Source organism: Phyllostomus discolor, chromosome 1 (genome assembly GCF_004126475.2).
Source record: "Phyllostomus discolor isolate MPI-MPIP mPhyDis1 chromosome 1, mPhyDis1.pri.v3, whole genome shotgun sequence".
NCBI classification, from domain to species: Eukaryota; Metazoa; Chordata; class Mammalia; order Chiroptera; family Phyllostomidae; genus Phyllostomus; species Phyllostomus discolor.
In genome coordinates, this window is record NC_040903.2 from 60,052,212 (window position 1) to 60,072,683 (window position 20,472).

The 20,472-nt window shown below is 40.4% G+C and overlaps 1 protein-coding gene across 3 annotated transcripts in view; it reads left to right on the forward strand.

Annotated features, from left to right (window-relative positions):
- Nucleotides 1–20,472, forward strand: part of PIP4K2A (phosphatidylinositol-5-phosphate 4-kinase type 2 alpha) — a 161,309-nt gene that overhangs the window by 96,484 nt on the left and 44,353 nt on the right. For 2 of the 3 annotated variants that reach the window (XM_036023346.1, XM_028505620.2), the window contains exons 3-4: nucleotides 841–937; nucleotides 15,839–15,991. In XM_036023346.1, coding sequence (XP_035879239.1) covers nucleotides 841–937; nucleotides 15,839–15,991 — 250 coding nt within the window. The remainder of the gene's footprint in view (nucleotides 1–840; nucleotides 938–15,838; nucleotides 15,992–20,472) is intronic. The other variant, XM_028505623.2, reaches the window with a different exon arrangement.

The following is a 20,472-nucleotide window of genomic DNA, read 5'->3' on the forward strand; positions in this document are numbered from 1 at the left end:
CGGTCTCCGCCATTTTCCTCAGCATGGCCCTTCCCTTTGCACCTCTTCCTTGAGGAAGCAGCTGTAGCATGTGGTCAGGATTAAAAGATCATGTAAGCCAACTGTTCCTAGATGGTGAGAGACACAGATGTTATCAGTCTGGCCCTTCTGTCCCCTGAATCTTGTGGTTTGTACATTTGACCCTTGAACAACATGGGTTTAAACTGCATAGGTCCACTTATACACATATTTTTTAAAAGATTTTATTTATTTATTTTTAGAGAGAGGGGAAAGGAAGGAGAAAGAGAGAGAGCGAAACATCAATGTGTCATTGCCTTTTGTGTGCCCCCTAGCAGGGACCTGGCCCCAACCCAGGCATGTGCCCTGACTGGGAATTGAACCAGCGATTCTTTGGTTCACAGGTTGGCACTCAATTCACTGAGCCACACCAGCCAGGGCAGATTTTTAAAATAAATGTGTGCATGTACCTTTTCTTCCTTATAATTTTTAATAACATTTTCTTTTCTGTAGCTTATTTTATTGTAATAATATAGTATATAATAGATAGAACACAAAATATGTTTGAATTGTCTTTATGTTATTGGTAAGACTTCCAGTCAACAGTAGGCCATTCGTTAAGTTTGGGGGGAGTCAAAAGTTATGGCTAGATTTTCAGTTATGGGGGGAGGTCAGCACCCCTGACCCCCATGTGGTTCAAGGGCCCACCGTAGTTGTTCTGTAAAGTACCCCTGTGCCTTATGTGGGTAGGGACCTCCAGGCACTTCTTTGGCCACTCATAGAACTAGATGGTGGGAGATTCAAGTCTGGTTAACTCTGTGTATTCCACAATATCTGTTTCAGAGAAAACATGCCGAGCCATTTCAAGTTTAAGGAATACTGCCCGATGGTTTTCCGAAACCTGCGGGAGAGGTTTGGAATCGATGATCAGGATTTCCAGGTGAGTTGCCTTTGTGCCGCTTGCTTCAGATGGGCTTCATTGTTCTGTGCTCTGTAAAACAGGACTTACACTTTTGTCGTTACAGGTGATTATGTGATAGTAATTGTCATTTTGTATATTAATTTTTAATTTTTTTCTGAAATAAAAGGTACTTTCAGTTAGGGACCCCTACATAATATGATTTCAGTAGTCAGTAGGAAAAGAAATGATTCTTTGGGAAGGCATATGAGAATGTTATATACTGTTCTCAAGTCCAGGTGAAGGTTTTCTGCCAGCACAAAGTCCTTTTGATTCCTTCCATCAAATGTGTCACCAGACTGTTCAAATGTGTACGTATGTGGTTTGAATTAGCATTTCCTATATTTGTAGAGGCCACTTAGGAATCGTAGAAGTTTCTTCTTGTTTTTGCCGATTTGCTGCTTTTCAAATTGGCCCATGCTGACTCTTGCCCACAGCGTTTGTGTCAGAGGCCACACTTTGTGTACTGCAGTGTGGCATGGCAGTGACGGCAACCCTGTTGTCACCGTCAGGAGCCCCCTAGTTCCAGGCACAGTCCCATGGAGCACCGCCCTCTTTCTCAAGTTTGCTTTTAAACTTGAAATCACGGTGCCATCATATATGCTGATCCATGATTGTCACTGTACAAAGTGACCTGACATTGGTTACCTGATATTTATACAGCCAGCCAGAGTCAGAAAAGCCAAGAATTTTTTTTTTTAATAGCAGAAATCTGTGTTATGAGGTACAAGGGCTACTCTCTGGTCTTTCACAACAGTCTGGTCATTTTACTGTGGGAGTGCTGACTTATCTTAAATCCTTTAAATCCAGCAGACACTTTCTCTCTTTTGTCCTAAATAGGAAAGTTTAATTCATCCTGCAGTAAGTGCCATACTGCCACCCTGGATGACCTTACAAGTTGAATATCAGCACAGCTTATCCTGTATTTTCCCTTCAGGTTTAGTGTCTCTAAGGCAATTTGAGCTTAGTTACTACACTTTCCTAAAGGTCTGTGGGCCTCCCCACCCTTCTCTGCCTACCCCATTGTTGAAATTTTTCAAGAATTTCCCACATGTCCCCTCAGGCCTGAGAAGCCTTGCCCTGGCCATGATTCGAAAAAGCAGCACTGTGGCCCCAGGTGACATTCCTTCCTCCGCAGACTGGGGCTGGGTGTCCACCAAGGTCCAGGTTCTGAGCAGAGGCTTGGGTACATCCTGGAGAGGGCTGAGAGGAAGTTGACAGGGAGGATGTGGGTGCTCGGTTTGCTTTTAAAAACTGCGGCAGAGCCAACAGTGCTGAGGTTTGACCTTCATGTGTCAGAGAGACAGAACTTAGATCAAACTTAGACTTGAAATTTACTGCTGAAAAAATAAGTCTCTTTTAAAGAATAAAATTGGAATAGTAAAAAGGGTTGTATAAAATAAAAAGGAATAATTGCACATTATTTTAGGACTATTATTACATTTAAAGAGGCCATATGAAAATAAACTGAGTACTTTAAAAAGGGGTGATAAGCTGATAACTGAAATTTCCTGTGGCTGACTCTCTCATGCTAAATTACTCAAGTGTGTTCCTCCCTGTGTCCCCTCCTTTTTTTCTTTATAAATAAGAGTTACACTGGCATTTCATAGAAACTGACTTTGAGGACCTAAGCAATAGGATCTTGTTAGATTCCTCAATTCATCACCAAAATGAAAATCCTTATATTTCTTCTCCTAATCAGCCCTGTTCAATGAGATCTAAAATGGGGCCATTACATCCTGAGTTCTGCACTACAGCAGATAAAAGTCATTTTAAAAATTTCCTATAATGACCAGTTTAGTTGCTGAAATACTAAGACATGAGCTATTTTCCTTCCCTTGCAAAACCATGTAAGTTGATATTTAAGTAAGTGCAAATTGCTAAGTACAAACTTTGAAGGCAAATTAGGCAATTGGAGGATGATTCACACTAACTAATTGGTGAGTCTTTTGAGCTCTTAGCATGCGAGAGCATAGAGGACAGCCAGTGTGAATATAATTAATCATTTGAACACTGCCCCCTTTCCTCAGCTATGCCTGGTGCTTTTGGCATTTAAATTGCTGCTTTCTCTTTGACAACTGTATTTTTATTAAGAAAAAAAAAAAGGAGGGTGTTCAAAGTAACTTTAGTAAACCAGAGACTTACTGGTTTCCCTCCCAATCTTATGTTCCCTTCCCAATATCTGTACCGCTTAAGAAGTTGTCAGCAGGGGCAAGACCCCTTAGTTTAAACCAAAGACAAGATCATAAGTGTGGGGCTCCACACACTTTGTCGGCTACTTAGTTGGTAAAAAAAGGAGGAAGCTGTGCCAACACTGGCTGTGGCTTTGTGTCTCGAGGGCCCCTGCACGGTGCAGGGGTGAAGGCGGAAGTGGTGCGGTCCTGGGAAAGCCACAGTGGGACCAGGCTGGGATCACAGGGGCCAGTCATCTCAGCTGCTTGGCACTTCAACTCACTAGTGGCCATGTATTTCATTCAGCAGGGCCAGAACTAGTAACAGGTATCAGTTGACATATGTAGTACCAAACCCCCAAACTGATTTGAAAAGTGGGGTCAGTAACCTGGGGTCTCATCACCTATTAGAGGCACTGCTTCAGTTGCCAACAGGGACCAGGCCTCACGCTGCTTTTGACTTGCTGTATTTATTTTTCTAAAGTGGTTGAATGTAGCAGCTTTAAATCAAGTGGCCACAAGGAGCTCCATTGTGTGGTTCATTTAGTATTCAAGCCTTCATATTAAGGCCAATGAATAAATAGTGTTGACCTGCCATGTGTGCGTGGATGGCTTCTTCCTGCACCGGAAAAAAGGTCATTATTGATCACTCAGAAAAAAAAAAACCAGAACATAGTTCAATAATTAGCCTACCTCATTGACCTCTGTCAGTGAACTTAAAGGAACTGAAAAGCATTCCTGCTGTCACATGAACATTTGTGTCTTTTCTCTGGTTTTGATTCCTTGCTTGTCTTTTAAAAAGAAAACCTTTTTCTTAGTGTTAAAGAACAGGTTCAAACAACAGTTCTAAAATAGTCATCACTAATAACAGTGTCACCTAGCATGTATATGTAAACCTGTGTGTGTGTGTGTGTGTGTGTGTGTGCGCGCGCGCGCGTGGACCCAGGGCTTCCAGGTTCAGGACTTTGTTCAATTGGTGCTTCTTAAAATTATTTCATTGGCTTGTAATATGTTCAAAGATGAATTTTGTTCTTCTGATCATTGTGGGGCTGATGTGATGCCTTACCATACTTTTAAGATAAGTTATCTTTGAAGGTGACTGTCCCCACAGAGGCCTCCTCCGTTACTGTTGCTGCAGTTCTCTCTCTGCCGTCAACACTGCCACCTTCAGTTCTGGTCCCCTTTAGGTTGGATCAACTCAGTGTGTGTTTATTTGCACTTACCTACATGTCAGGCCCTGCTAGACATTGTAGGAAGTGCAGAAGAGAGGGTGAAGGAGTTTTTGTTGTTGTGAAGTATTCTGAATTTTGTATTAAATGCTAGTGGGGTTTACAGAAACCTAGACATCCTGATTTTTAATGTTCTTCAAGAAAATCTACTTTCCTGTCTCTAAGGGAATCAGACCCTCTTATAACAAGCCTCAAAAAGCTAAAGCAAGTTTTCAGGTAAAGTTTCTGAGCTGCAGGAATTACCCACCAGAAACCAAAAAGTTGTGCAGGATGGAGATGATGCAGTTTAAAACTACTCCAGAAACAAAACCTCCTTATTCTTTGTGGAAGATAATATCAGGTTTACTTCCCCCCTACTGTGTCTCCTGAATTAGAATCCCTCATTATTCACATTTGATGCATTTTCTTCTTTGTATTTGTAACAGAGAATTCTAATTTTAAAATAATTTTAAGAGCTAATGTTTTAAACTTTTGATGTTCTTGTTTGAGGTTTAAAAATAAAAACTTAAAACGTTGAGACCTTTCCAGAGTATACACTTTGTAAAAAAACTCCACCAGTATCTAGAATACAAAGTCCATTGTCATGTTTTCAAATGTAGATTTTCCAAATATAATTTCAACTATCAGAGGGCAGGAATGGAGTCTAGCTGGTTTTCTGCATTGCAGGCCCAGAGTCAGTAGGCCTGGGCATTGGAGTAAGTGCTCTGGACAGGCACTAAGAAATGCTCATGGAAGAGAGGGACTGAAGGCTGAGGTGGACATTCCAAGAGAATTGAGCCTTCTGGGCCAAAATATGGAGGCCAGAATGCTCAGGGAAATGAAGCAACTGATGATGGTAGGACTGTGGGAGATAAAGATGGAAAGTGGAAAATGTGGAAACTGGGCTGAAGGTCTCAGCCAGATACTTCAGCATGTGAGCAGCCCTGTGGGTTTTGCACAAGGGAGTGATGTGATGACATCTGGATTTTCTAAAGATAATTGAGGCAATTATGTATAGAGCACATAAAAGGCAGATACAGAAATTAGGAGGCTATGATCTATCCCAACAGGTGAAGAAGAGGCATGAACCAGGACACTTGGCACTAACAGGGTCAAGCAGAGAGCATCTTGGCAAGACAATGAGAAGAATAAAGTGACAGGAGAGGTGGCTGATGGGCCACAGGAGCAAAAGGCAGAAGCCAGAGGTGTTAGAGCCTGAGACACTAAGAGAGCAGGGATGCTGATCACGGGAGGAGGGAAGTTTGGACTGGGGCAGGAAAGAGAGGAAGATGAGTTGACTTTTCAGCTTGTTGATTGTGGAGGTGACCTGGAGGTGCCTGTGTGAGGTTTGTCATCATGCAGTTGGCCTTCCCAGGTGGAGTTCAGGACTGGGGTCTGGAGTAGAGGCCCAGATCTGGGAGGGTTTAGCACATAGGTACTTGTCCCTCAGACAAGCCTCCCTGTACTGTCACCACCTCAGTTTGCTTACTCATCGAATCAGATAAGCTCTTTTGTTCCTTTGTAATTGTTTCTTGTCTCTTCAGTGTGCTTAGCCCAGTCTTAAAAAGTTTCTCCTCATACTTACTGGCCTCCCTGGTTAGCTACTGTGAGCCTCAACATGAACATCAGTTGGAAACCCTGCCTGGGCTGAAAACCAAAGGAGTTCTACTCAGATTGGACAAGTCTCTTGTTAGACCTTTGGGAAGACTCCTTCCCAACCCATCAGCATCATCAGGCTTTGCTCGTGCTTTTTCTGCTCCTCCTTTCTTTCTCTTCTGATTATTTATTTATTTATTTATTTATTTTTAGAAGTGGGGAAGGAAGGGAGAAAAGAGGAAGAGAAACATCAGTGTGTGGTTGCCTCTCGTATGCTCCATACTGGGGACCTGGCCCACAACCCAGGCATGTGCCCTGACTGGGAATCAAACTGGTAACCTTTGGTTCACAGGTTGGCACTCAATCTACTGAGCCACACCAGCCAGGAATTTTTTCTGCTGCTTCTTATGAGTTGAACCAGTGACTTTCCCCACCACAGGCTGCCCCCCTCACTCTGTCCCACATGGAACTCAGGTTTCCTGTTTACCTGTGTTTCCTGCCACTGAACTCACTTTGGGTTGAGACTTGTGATTTTCAACCAAGAGCTGGCACAGAGAACCCCTGTCCAGGTTAGATGCCACATGTGTTCATCCTGAGCCTGGAGCCTGGTCTCTAGCACTGTAACTTCAGTCAAGTACCAGCTTGAGATTTTTAAAGGAGATCTCTCGGTGCTCCCTGAAGTTCCTGCAACTCTGCTCCTTCCCCTGCTGGCCATTATCTTTTACTTTTATGTTCTTCTTTTTTAAGTTGTTTCATTATTTGTAAGTGTTAAATCACCATGTCTTGCTTCCCTCCGTAATGATAGCCATTCTGTACCTGGGATCACAGCTCAGGCTCTCTTTGAGATTCTGCAAGAGCTTAACACAGGTCTTTAAACACAGTGGCCATTTAATAAATTCTTGATGACGATACTCAAGTTAGCATGTTGGTCTTTACCTCTCTGATGGGGTCAGAGAACCAAATGTGCTTACTCAGATATGTCCAGTGCAAACCCAGGACACAGCCCTGTCTGGCCAGTGGCCCCGACTCCTGGGCTGTGTGATTTGAGGCATGTAATCATAAACCTGAGTTGTCAGCAGGGCCCTGATTAGCTTCCAGATTTCAAGTCCATGAAATAGGGAGCCTGGATTAACAAGAAGATTTTCCTGGAAGTCAGGAGTTTGGTTGGAGTCCTGGATCTTCAATGACTGATGCTGTGACTTAATTCAGTCACTTAGTCCTGACAGGTCTCCATTTTCTCATCTGTGGAATGAGGGAGAAAGATATGATTCTCTCTGAGGCCCTCCAGCTGCCAAATCAATGAATCTGCCATTAAGTCGCCACAAGTAGAACCTATTACTTAGGTTCTTGCACTCAACAGTGACATGTCCCTTTGTAAGCTGGTGGCTTTTACACATTTGAGCATGGCATCGTTGATTTTAAGTGGCCTTTGTGTTGACTGAAAATAAAAATGTTTTTATACATGATTTTTGGTGGAAATATAAATTCATATCAAAATGAAAAAAAGAGAAAAATGTACATAAGGGCATATGAGTAGTTCAAGCGAATTAAATGTTCAAAATGTTTGGGTATTTTAAAAATATACAGGAGACCATAGTGGTTACTAAATCATGATATTTTTATGAGAGGTACAGAAAACCTGATGGTAAGAATAAGCTAATTAAATTAACCTTTAAATTTCCTTCACCCTTTGGAGGCCTCACTAATCCTGGATGCCCTACTGCAAAAAATAAACATCTTCAATGCAGACTTTTAGAGGAGTGGGAAAGATGGATAGCACCATTAACCCCTTTCTTAAGGAAAAGCACAATAAATTTCCAATTATAAATGTAAGAGGCCATTGAAGAGTGAACGCCATCTCTTCTTACTTCCTGTTGAGGACTGAGATGGTGCCAGAGTTCAAACACAGCTATTGGGACTTGAGAGAGGGTATATCATAAGATCAGAATGGATTTGGCTATAGAAAATGGAAGTGGTGAAAAATAAGTTTACTTACCAAGTGGCAAAATAAGCAAAAATGGACTACATTGTCATATTCTTACCTGCCCTTCATCTAACAGCTTTGCCCTAGAATTTCAGGGTTTTTTTTTTTTTCAAGCAGTTTATTTTATCCCCGACCCCCCAGTAAGACTAGGAGCATCCTAAGAAGACACATTTGGGGACTATAATGTGTCTACTGCACTGGACTGAGTAGAGAGCACTCACAATGTCACCGTCCTCCCCCAGAGACAGCCCAGGGCCTACAGCTGGTACAGTGGCTCAAGGGACTTTCAGGAGGAATGTTTGGTCCAGTAACAAACACCTGTGTATTGTATGAGTGCATTTATATGAAATGCCCAGAATAGCCAAACATATGCAAGACAGAAAGCAGATTAGTGATTTACCTAGTTAGTTGGGTTGGGGGGAAGAATATGAGTGACTGTTAGTGGGTATGGGTTTTCTTTTTATTCTTTTTTATTAAATATAGTTACCATACAATATCATATTAGTTTCAGGTGTACAACATAGTGATTTGAAATTTGTATGCCTTACAGTGTGATCACCCTGATGAGTCTAGTAACCCTCGGTCACCATACAAAGTTATTACAATATCATTGAAATAGTCCCTGTGCTGTACATTATATCTCTGTAGCTTATTTATCTTAAAACTGGAAGTTCATACCTCATATTATCCTTCACCTTTTTCATCAATTCCTCCAACCCCTTCCCCTCTGGCAACCATCAGTCAGTTTGTTCTCTGTTTCTATGAGGCTGTTTATGTTTTGTTTTGTTCACTTGTTTTGTCAGGGTTTTGGGGGCGATTTTTGAGGTGATAAAATGTTCTAAAATGCACTGTGGTACTGGTTGTTTAACTTTGCAAATTTACTAAAAGCCATTGATTTTATACTTTAAATAGGTGGATTATATGGTATGTGAATTATATCCCAGTAAAGACTTTAGGAACAAGAATATTTGGAGTTTAAGATTAGTTTTTATTCAATATGAGACTTTTCTTTTTTCTCCATCTTTGATTTGGATGCCTTTTTCTTGAGTATAGGGAGTTATGATAAAAGTTTTTCCGTTTAGAGTAAGTTAATTTAAGGAGTTACATAGTTTATAATATGAGACTATCAAATGTGTAGAAGGCAAGGGTAGCCAATGAATAGAGCATATTTTTGCAGTTTGTTTATAGTTATGATTACATTTTTCTCTCCAAACTAGTAACAAATCATTATCCATTTCCTAAGTCTCTACAAGCTGACAGCAGTAACTATTACTGAATACTAGTTAGAGCAAGAAGAAAACCTAGAGACCATTAAGTCCAACTATCCCCTTTGCATATAACAGATAACAGAGTAAGCGGGGGGGGGGGGGGGGGAATGGGGGGTTAATGAGGGGTCTCATGACCCTTGACTTGACCGCTAACTCACCCTTTTTCTACCATGTGTGCCGATACTTGAAATCCTGAAAAGGAAAGAAAGGTGGTAAAGGCAGAGGCTATGAGTGACTATTGTGGGCAGTGGAGGCAACAAGACACTATCAGATTTCCACTGCATCTATAATTTAAAGGTTGAATTAAAGTCTTTTAAGGCTCTGCATTAAAAGGGATTATGGATTTTGTGGTAGCCCAACAGGTCACACAAATGACTTAGACTCTCAGTTCCCAGGTTGCTTTCCTAAACCTCCATCTCTCTCCTCAAGCCCTCTATCTCATTCAGTCAGACGCCTACTCACTCCCCCACCCACCCCCCCACATTTTAAATACTCTTTTACAAACATAAGTGCTTATTATTGAGGGCCATTGAAAATAGCCTGTGAAAGTGAATGGGGGAAAAATGTGTAGCTCCCAGTTTTCATTAGGTACAAACCAAGGTTTGTCCAGGGTGGTGGGAAAAGGGATCCAGAGCAAATTGGAAGGGCTCATTCTACACGTTCTTCTTTATTTTCAACTTACCAACTTACAGAATAATTTATGATTATTGATCTGTATCTCTCATTATTTCCAACTTGAAATCTGCTTTTTATAATAAAATAACTATAATTTATTGAATGCTACAATATTCTAGGCATTATTGTAAAAACTTTGTACTATATTATCTAATCAAACCCCCAAACAAACTTTTGATTATTATCATCCTTATCTTCATTACCTTTCTGCAGATATGGAAATTGAGGCACAAAGAGCTTAAATGGCTTTCCCAAAGTCAATTTCTAAGGCCCCTATGTCGATGCCATGTTATGCTGTCTTCTGTCTTCATTGTCAGTACCATTTGAAACTTCAACGGTCATCATCAGGCCTCTGCTCATGGCAATATGAGCCTGAGAAAATATGAGTAAACTAAATAAAAGTATGAATAAATAAACCAAATATAGACAGATGGTTTTGACGTTCAGGACATACTGATGAGTATATGTTTAGGGAGTTTGTGAATGTTTTCTGACAGCTCCTAGATTGGGAACGTGTATTAGGACATTTCAGAAGGCCAGTGGAAGGTTTCACACATTGAATAGGCCCTGGGTTGCCTGCATGTGTTGTGTAGTTGACCCCAAATGTCCACAGAGCACTTGTTTTGCACATTCACACTTCTCACACTGAGAAGTTCAAAATCCCAGATTTTGAATTTTAAAAATGTCACCATGTTAGAGAACTCTCTAAGCTTTGTCTGTGACAAGGAATTTGTCTAATGACAAATGAGAATAAATTTCTCCAAAAACCTAGGTAGATTTCCCTGGGTAATTTTATCCAGCAGCTCTCTCACAAAGACAGACAGGTAAGTAGGGGTAAGAGTTCTTGAAAATGAACAGTGAAAAAGAAAAGAAAGTGAACATTTTACTTTGGAAATGGGAATTACCTTGAGGATGACTAAGGCAGTCCTTTAAATGGTGCTTTTTAGTCCTTTGGTGGGACTAGGCTTTCATCTCAGACCTAGTCTTTTACATTAGGGTGGTGAAGATAAAGAATTTTTTACAATGGTGCTTCTGCTAGACCTTCTTCCTTCCATGCATATCTTGTTCTAACTTGCAGATTGTGCTTTAACTTCTTTTTCTCTGTTGTTTCCTCCCAACTCCTTCTCCCCCAATTAATGCTATAGAATTCAGCATTCCCAATATAAAAGGTTACTCCTTTCAGCCTTGTCATTCTTTGCCAAGAAAAACCCACACAGTCTTAACAAGGGAAAGACAGAGAATGGGACACTCTTCTAAAGAGAAAAGCCAGTGACCAAAAGAAAATGAAAACCTCCAGTGATTCTTAGGCATGTGAATTAACTAAACCAGACATGATGAACTGTGCCACATGGTGAGAGATGTGAAGAATTCTTAGGATTCGCATTGTCACTACAGTCACAGGATTGTAGGAAATCCTGAGTGCTGGGCATCTTTCAGCTCTGGGCTGAGTCTGAATTGTCTATGACTCTTGTACTCTGGGCTCAGCAGCATATATTTTCCTGTCCTAAAGCTTTGCCCCTGAAACACACATCTGTCGCAGCTCTTGCTTCGAGAGAAGATGTCTCCTGTTCCTACACGCCTCGGGTAAAGTCAGGCAATGAACAGTCCTGGAAGGAGTCAAGATAGATTTGTACACATGCTAATAGAAGTGTAAATTAAGGATTCTGACTGCATTAGCACTGAGGCAGTCCTTGATAATAGTTTTACGTTTTACTTGGAAAAATTGAAAACATAAAGACAATTTTGGTTTTCTTGCCAGCTTGCTCAGGCACTAAATTGTGATTAAAAGGTGTTTGTCACCACAGAAAAATCTATATGAACAGCCCTCATCATAACACGCCCAGACTCTCAGGCCCAGGCAGGGAGGCGGCAATGGTGGGAGGGATGGAGGCGGACTGCTCTGGACGAGGCCCCTGAAGGTACTCCACATACACCATCCCACTCTCACATTAACAAACTCAGACAGGCAAGTCACTTCCACTCTCTGATCTCTGTTTTCTGATTTGGAAATTGAGAGGTTTAGAATAATCTCCAAGGTTGCTTGCAACTGTCATGCTCTTTGACTGTGAGATTTAGTAACATGAAGGGGGGACCCCTTGGGGGCTCCTGAAGATCACTCCCAAGATCACTCCCAAACTCTGTTTCTTCTCTGGGCTTTCTCCTCTGGGCCTCTCAAATTTGTTCAAGCATCCTGTATGGTTCATTTTTCCTTTGTGACAGAACAAAGCACACTGAAGAATTTCAATATTCAGTTTTACTAGATCACAGACTGCCTTTGGGCTGCTCAGTGACTATTTTCAAAACATACCCATGACCTCCTTAACTTAGCTCATTTTTTCATTCTTGCCCCAAGTACATCTGGAATCTATGAAGTGTTATTTTTATGCTGCTCTAAGAACTATTGTCATCTTCTCTTTAATCTTGGCCCAGATGTCCTAAACCATCATTATGCCCCCGCTGGGATGATGGTTGTACTCTCCTCTGACAAGACTTCTTGGGAAACATATCAAATCATCTTCTGAAGTCTGCTCTCCAGCAGTTCCCAGAGCTGTGTGCTGTGTCAGAGTGAATACATTTGTAGAGTTATAAAAGGTCTGCAGTAAGAGATCTAATTTAGCCCACCCACTCCCGTGGGCTTGGCCTTCATCACTTTTCAAACCCAGAAACTGAGGCTCAAAAACGCTGCAACATGTCCCAGGGGAAATGAGTGGCAAAGCATGTTCTAGGTGCCAGACCAGCACTCTGCCTTTACCCACAAATGAACCAACACTTCTGTCTCATTTCAAAGGCTACAAAAGCTCTATGATTATAATGTTCACTAATGGCAAAAGTTTAGCCCTGTCTTTGTAAATATGCCCTTTTTGGTCACCTCAGAGGAAGCTGTAGGCAGGAGCCATAGGCATATTATTTGACTCCAGTATACTCCAGTTTTGTTATTTTCAAGTAGGAAAACGCACCTGGCTTCTCCAACCTCACAGGAATGTTGTGAAAGTAAGTAGAAAATAATGGGTCAGAGTCTTCCAGGCCTTAGAGCCATTCCAAGGATCATGCATTTTGCATACAGTTGTGCTTACTCTTCTGGTTTTCTGCTTGTCTAAGGCTTTCAGTAAATTTGATTCATATATTTTTTATGTCCATGGTGATTTTAAAAAGTACATTCTAAATTTTGATAAAGTTTCTGTTCCTGACTTTACAGATGATTTGAGCACTAAAAGCCTTAAAAAAAAATTCTTCCACACACTGGAAGTAGATATTGTGGGATGGGACTGACTATTCATGTGGTTGTTGAAAAAAATGGAGTTGAAGCAGAACCAAGATGAGAATTTGTAACTTGTTATATCCCAGGATTAAGATGTGGCCAATATCCAATGGAAAATCTGTAATAAATACTTATCAATGTCCTTGAAACTGAAAAGAAAGGCAAAGAATTTGGAAGGAGGTAGCATGTGAGCAAGGAGTTATGACATATTGTTAGTATGCATTTCTAGACCTTTATAAATCTATATGTTGCTTGAACATATATTTATTAGATATTTCTTTCATGAATTCATACAATGAGTACAGTGAATTACCATTCTTCACTGTAAAGTTTCCCATTTTAATGAAACCAAAGTTGGACAGACTATAATAGGGAAGACGTTTATGCAGGCAAGTCTGTAATTATAGCACACTGCATACGGACGCTCTGCACACTCTGCACCAGACAAAACACATCACAGCCACAATCCAGTAAACTCCTGGTTTTCACATGTGGTTCGCAGATATGCTGCATCAGCATCATCTCTTCTTCAAATGCCCCACTCCATACCTGCTGGACCAGAATCTGCAATTTAACATGATCCCAGGTGATTTGGTTGCTCATTAAAGTTTGAGAATCACTGACTATACAGCTTTGAATTTATTCTATCCCTTTGGTCCATGATAGAATGTTATACTTTTGTATCTACTATGCCTAAGAAAAGCAACCATGGAACAACTGATGCTGCTGTAATCCTGTCCTTTGCGGAAATCAATTATCCTTTACTATTTCCCACTCTTCTCAAAAGTTATTTTGCATATATTATCAGTTATACAAAATTTATAGCTTGTTTGTCTGTCATAAAGTTGATTGTTCCTGCTTTGATTTTTATGCTCAAAAGTAATTTGTAATCTTACAATTCCTAGTGTCTTGTTTTATTTGGAATACCTTTGCAAATTAATGTTTGGGAGGTAAAAGTAAGACTGTTAACCAAGAACAACAGTTGCTTTTTTTGCTAGTGTTCAGAACCTCAAAAGGGGGCATTCACTTTGATTCTTAATAGGAGAAATTAGTATAAAGGACATTTTTTAAGGCAGCATAATTGAGAATTCAACTGCCGTTAATATAGCCATTTTCATTATTTTAAGTCTATTTAATGAATTTCAGTTGTCTGAAGAATAAGTTAACTCTGCCAAATCCTGCTATTTAAAAGTCTTTGGGAGTTACACTGATTCTTTTTTCCTTCTCTCCAGTTTTCTAATAAGCTAAGGAGAACAAACTCAGTTAATCTGCAGCATTGGCTCTGCACTTGACAGATGTGCCCGCTTGCATTGAGATCAAGATGCACTAACTCAGGTTGTAATGATAGGCAGTGCCAGGGCCCTTCCTTGGAAATGAGAAGGAGCTCATAGGCTGCTTCCTTCAGCCCCCAGAGGACCTCCATGTACTCCTGTGCCACTACAATGTAATTACACTTTATATTGCTAAATCCTACTGGATTTCATCTAGAAAGAAAGGAAAGGTTGAAGAGACATGAATATACTAGACAGAAAGGGAACACTTTCATTGAAAGTTGCTAAAGAGATCTGTGTCCCCTCAGTTAGACTGTGTTTGGTTTATTGGGGCTTCTGAAGGCCCACTTTTAGAGAGGATGTTGAAAAGAGAAATTGTCTTTGCCTTTGAATCTCTCATATGCAACCCAGTGGGGTCAGGCAGGAAAGGGAAGTCAATACTGAAGAGCACTGTCAGTCTGCAAAGGAGAAGGCCAGACTCCTCAGATGCTAGGGGTTTGCCAATCCCAGTAGTCTAGGTGACCAGTGTAAGAAGGTTGGGGAGAGGGCGTCTCCTGGAGGCTCCAAGAAAACAGGAGATTCAACTAGGAAAGTCACATAGGAGGAAAGGGCAGACTTACCTAGCTAGATGTCCAATCACATGAGCTAGATCCTGGAATGAAGTGGTACTAGAAGAGCCCCTGCTCAGAGCCCCTCTTTGTCTACCCCCCAGAAAATAGTTATTCTCAAAAATGGCAAGGGGGTGGGGGTGTGATGGAAGATGGACCAAATTAGAATCTTTTGACGAGCTCTTATATAATCCTACTGCCCAGCCTCCCCCCAGGGCATGCCACAGGCAGCACAGTTTACTAACTGAGTACTCACAGTTTGCTGTCCAGAACTTGGGTCCTGAGCCAGCCGCACTGGAGATGGAATTCTAGCTCTTCCCTGTTACTAGCTGTGTGACCTTTGCCAAACTATTAAACCTTTCTGATCCCCATCTCCTCATCTGTAAAATGATGATGATATTAATAGTAACTGTTTCATGGGAGATGTTGTCAGAAGTGGGAGAAATACTCTGTGCTTAATATTTGGCATAGTATCTGTCATTAAGGAAACAGTGATAAAAGACTTTCTTTCATAACTGGAACCTAATTTTATTCAGAAGAAAATTTGGGCATTTGTCCAATTCAGAAAATTACAAGGCAAACAAAATAACATTAATTATATTTCTAGACATTAGCCTGTTTTAAGGACATTAGAATTATAGTACAGACCCAAGCTGTTTTTATTCCATTTGAAAGACTAACAATTTAAGTTATGATGGATATAAAATGCTGTCATCCTATTTACCAATTTCTTCCAAACACAAATGTTTTTAAAAATTTGTGATGACAACAGATTATCTGGAAATCAGAAAGCCATGTCTTTAACTGGGTCTCTTCCCTCCTCTTCGCTTTCCCAACGGGAAGAATTCCTTGACCAGGAGCGCACCCCTTCCCAACGACTCCCAGGCACGCAGCGGAGCTCGATTCCACACATCCTACGACAAAAGATACGTCATCAAGACCATTACAAGTGAAGACGTGGCTGAAATGCACAACATCCTAAAGAAATACCACCAGGTAATTTTTCTTCACCTAAGGTTAACATTCACGGCTTCTTATCATCAAGGCTAAAGACTTAAACACATAGGAAATGATGAGAACACAGTTGACGTAAAAACGACCTCTGGCCAGGCTTTTAAAAAGTGCTGTGCCCAGATGACTGACAGTTAACATTTAGGAATGCTTAGCCTATGAAGATAATTAGTTATTTATATGACACTTTTAATATAACTCTTTTGTATAATAATTTTGATGTTTGCCATCCTGATTTTAAAGTCACTCAGCTTAGGATTTGGCAACATTTCAGAATTTTTTTGTACATGCCAGAAGTTAGGTGTTGACCTATGAGTATTTATCCACTTACACCTCCTAATTGTATACTGCTTTCACTGGTCTTTCTTCTGCCTGGCCCCAAAAAGGCCCATTCCCACTCACACTCTACTGCTAGAAAAATCTTTCATTTTCACCCCTCAGCATGCATTATTCCTTCATAATCACCTGGGGAAATAGTGAAGCTGCCCTTGGGAGCAGCACTCTCTGTCTCTCTCTCTCACCCCTCCCCTTTGCCCCCTCTCTCCCACCCTCCTCTTCACTCCCTCCCTCCTCTTCACTCTCATTTTTTGGATAAATTCTAGCACAGGTTTTCCTGGTGACATGCATAGTACATATTCCCAGGTCCCAGCAGAGCCCTAAGAGGCTTTACTTTTAATACTGTGTAGTAAGACCATGAAGTTTACTGTCAGAGAAACCCATATTCAGATCTCAGACCTGCCACATAGTAATCATGTCACTTCTAGTCTTTGAAGCCTCAGTGTTTTCATATTTACAATGGAAATAATAACAACCCCTTACTATGGAGTCCTAAACATTAAACAGGGGAATGTACCTCAGATACTTAGCACAGTGCCTGCCACACTAGGTGCACAATATATGGTGGTGGTAGCTGTTATCAACCAGTCATATGACAATAGCCAGGAACAGCTATGTCATCTTGAGAAATCGTAGTCTTGTAGCATGAATATGCCCATTACTTGCCACATGGCAGCAATTATCTTCACAACTGGTGTTTGAACCACATGCTAAAACACACGCACACTTTTAGAGTCCTGCCTTTTGTTTTTTACCTAAATATCTTCAAATTCCCCTTCAAAGATAAAGACTGGCTATCACAGAGGGTATTCAAAATAAAGTGCTGCAGGCCCTGACTGCATAAACCATTGATTTTCAGCTTTTCGCCTCATGGCACACAATTACTACAATTCTGCAGCACCCAAAAAGATGTGTTTTTTACGAATCTCACACACAAAAAAAGATACAATTTTGATTCATTCACACCAGACAGCTGTTGTTGTGTTGACTGTTGTCATTTTTTTATTTGACAATTAAGGAAAAAATGGCCAATGCCCCTGACTAAATAGTCAGGTATTGTGTGTTTTAAATATTCTTGCAGCTCACCCATTGAAAATCGCTGCTCTAACATCATGGACTATTTCTTGGTAGTTGCTTATTCTTTCAATCTTTACAAATGTGATCAATTGCATTTTGCCTGCAGTGAGGTCCATAAAAATCTTTGAGCTACATACTATTTCTGGAAACCTGGGGCTGCCCCTGATTTGTCTCCTAAATTCATTTAACATCTAACAAATCATTTATAACATTTGTTCTTTTTGAAATTTGTATTACAGCATTTATGCTGCTACATATTATGAAGGAAATTTAAGCACCACGATAGTACCTGAGAGGGAGAGAACACTAAGGCACTGGCTTCTGAGTAAGCGGAATGAAAGGATGCAGCTTTAACTAGTGATGTTTTAAACTGTCTCCTATTTCATTTGTCCTTCTCTGAAACTTAATGTTGTACTTAGGCATTGTCTTTATTCATCTCAGAACTTTCAAATCCAAAAGATACCCTAATGGCTGAGGAAAACATTGTGATAAATGTCGATGATACCATTCTAATAAAATGACACGCAATTCAAATAGCATCTTGATGACAACTTTGAGTTCAGAATTTTTTGACTTTGCAGACATCACAGTTTGAAACATTTTCTCTGGGGTAGTCACTGTAACTTAACATGCAGATTTGACACATCCTCAGTATTATATGAAATACTTTGGGGATCAAAATAAGTTTATTAACATGCTGTAGAGGCTTTCAAATGCTAAAAGTTTTCTTTCATTTCACTGTTGCAAAATAGTTGTTTCCCTGGTGTGTTCTTTATCCAGAGAAATCTCATTTACCTAACATTTATATATTTTTTGTTCTTATAAATAGTATTTTCAGTATAATTTAAAGGGTATTAGTGATTGAAAAATCACCATTGTTAATACAATTTATTTAAAGGACACTAAGTTGAAAGTCAGGGGACATAGATCCTAGCCTATTATGAACTGGTTACTTAGACCATCTCTGAACCTCAGTTTTTCCATCTATATTTCATTTCATTCATTCATTTGTATATTTACTCTTGACCTAATTCCAGAAAGGATATAAGGTGACCTTCAGGGAAGTTTGAAATATAAGAGAATAAACAGAAAAAGAAAGAAAGAGAAGGTAAGGAGATTGCGAAGACACAAAATGGAGCCTGGAATGAACCCAAAACTCATGCCATGATGGCCAGCACACTTCCTAGGTTGAGGGCCACTAATCTGACCCTAGTTTCTTGGCAGCCAAAGTGGAAAGCAGAACCTGAGTAAATCAGTTACATAGCTGCTGTGCCTGAAGACACCAAAGAATCAGTTATTAAGGATAACTATAACTGTTCTTTGTACTAAGATCAGTCAGGGCTATTTCTAAGGCATTCCCTACAGGGAGGACACGTGATGTGATAAACCATCATCCTTGGAGCCAGCCATGTAACATAGAGGAAGTTCATAGAACTTTGGAAAAACTCATCAGTGTACCCATTACCAGCATGTAGTTCACATTTCGTCCATGCAGGTGTGCAGAGAAAGGCACTGCACACTGGCTACCCAGCGCTCTGCCAGTCAATGACTCCCACTGGGTGGGATCTGAATGTTCTTCAAGCTGCCCTTCTCCTGGGCCACTTTCAAACAGAGTGTTGATGGATATTACGTGGGGATGAGCTCAGCCTTGGACAGTCTCAGATGTAGCTATTGCATGTGATTAGACATGGGCCTCAACATCTGTCATCCAAGAGAGGTCCTTCCAACCATTGTTCTATAATTCTATTCAGTGATGCTCAGAGGCTTTTGAGATGGATATTAGACCTTTTCTTGCTATGCTTTAAGTAGGCCTAAGCTACTTGTAGAGTTTACGTCTAGTCTAAGAAATTTTCTGCCTCCTGCTTCATTGGTAACTATCAGCTCTTCTCTTTCTTCTTGTTTTTTGTTACATTTACTTTCTAATTTGCCATGCTCCACAACTGCCCACTCTGGGCAGGTAATAAGGCTTGTTCAAAGTGCATATTAATAGATGGGACCGGCTTCTAGGGAAGTTGTCTCCTATGGGGCAAACTGACTGCTCTGGTTACTTGATGGCCCTGGACTTCTCTTTTTTCTACTCTTTTCTTTTGTTGTTTATTGTTTGAATGAAATATACCCATAGTTACAGCTATATTCTGGAAGGTTAAAATTACCATAAGGCCAGCCTCTGGAGAAGTGGAATGTTATAGATATTTGAATAAATTCTCCTTGGGATTATTTTTCTGACAGCCCATCCTCATCGGCAATGAAGTGTGGTAGGTGGCTCAGGGCACAGACCCTGGAACTGGCCGCTGCCTTCACCCTAACCCTAACCCTAACCCTAACCTCTTTACACCTGCTTCTCTTCTATAAATTTGGGTAATAGTACCTTCTTCATTTGGTGTTGTGCTACTTAGGTGAATTGACACCTATTACCTGCTCAAAACAGTGCCAGATATGTGATAAGTGTTATATAAATGATTGAATAAGAGAATTAAGTACCTATGCAGTTTCCCACAGCCCAGTGTTGAAATCATTAATTCTGTCAGTCCACTAGGGGGCCTAGTTTCTGGTAGAGTATGGTACTGAGGCACAATTACGACAATTTGAACCACAGGGGTAAGATTTTATTCCTCAAGCTCTAGCATCTTGCCTTAGTCTTTATCTGTTACCAATTCCTATCCTAATTACTACTCTGTGCTAAGAAAGGGCAGCATCGTCTCTCAGATGAACCAAAAATTTATAATAAGCAGATCAAACTTGTATGTCTCTTTTCCTTTTGTTAGTTTTCTCTTTTTTATAATTGGGAAAATAACAATGTTTGCATGTAAATACCATTTTTTTTCCAAATTTCTGTCAGGCTAGAACAAACTCAGGTCTTATAAATGGTGATTTATCAACTGATTTAGGTAAGCAGTATCAGAAGAGCATTCAAATAGGAAAGAGTAGTGAAGAGTCTACTTGAATGTCTCATTTCTCCTACATGGACTGATTTTTTTTTTTCACTGACCTAAAATCATTGGGAGTTTTGGTGTCACGTAGCTTGAACTTTAATTAAAACTGAATCAGTGTCA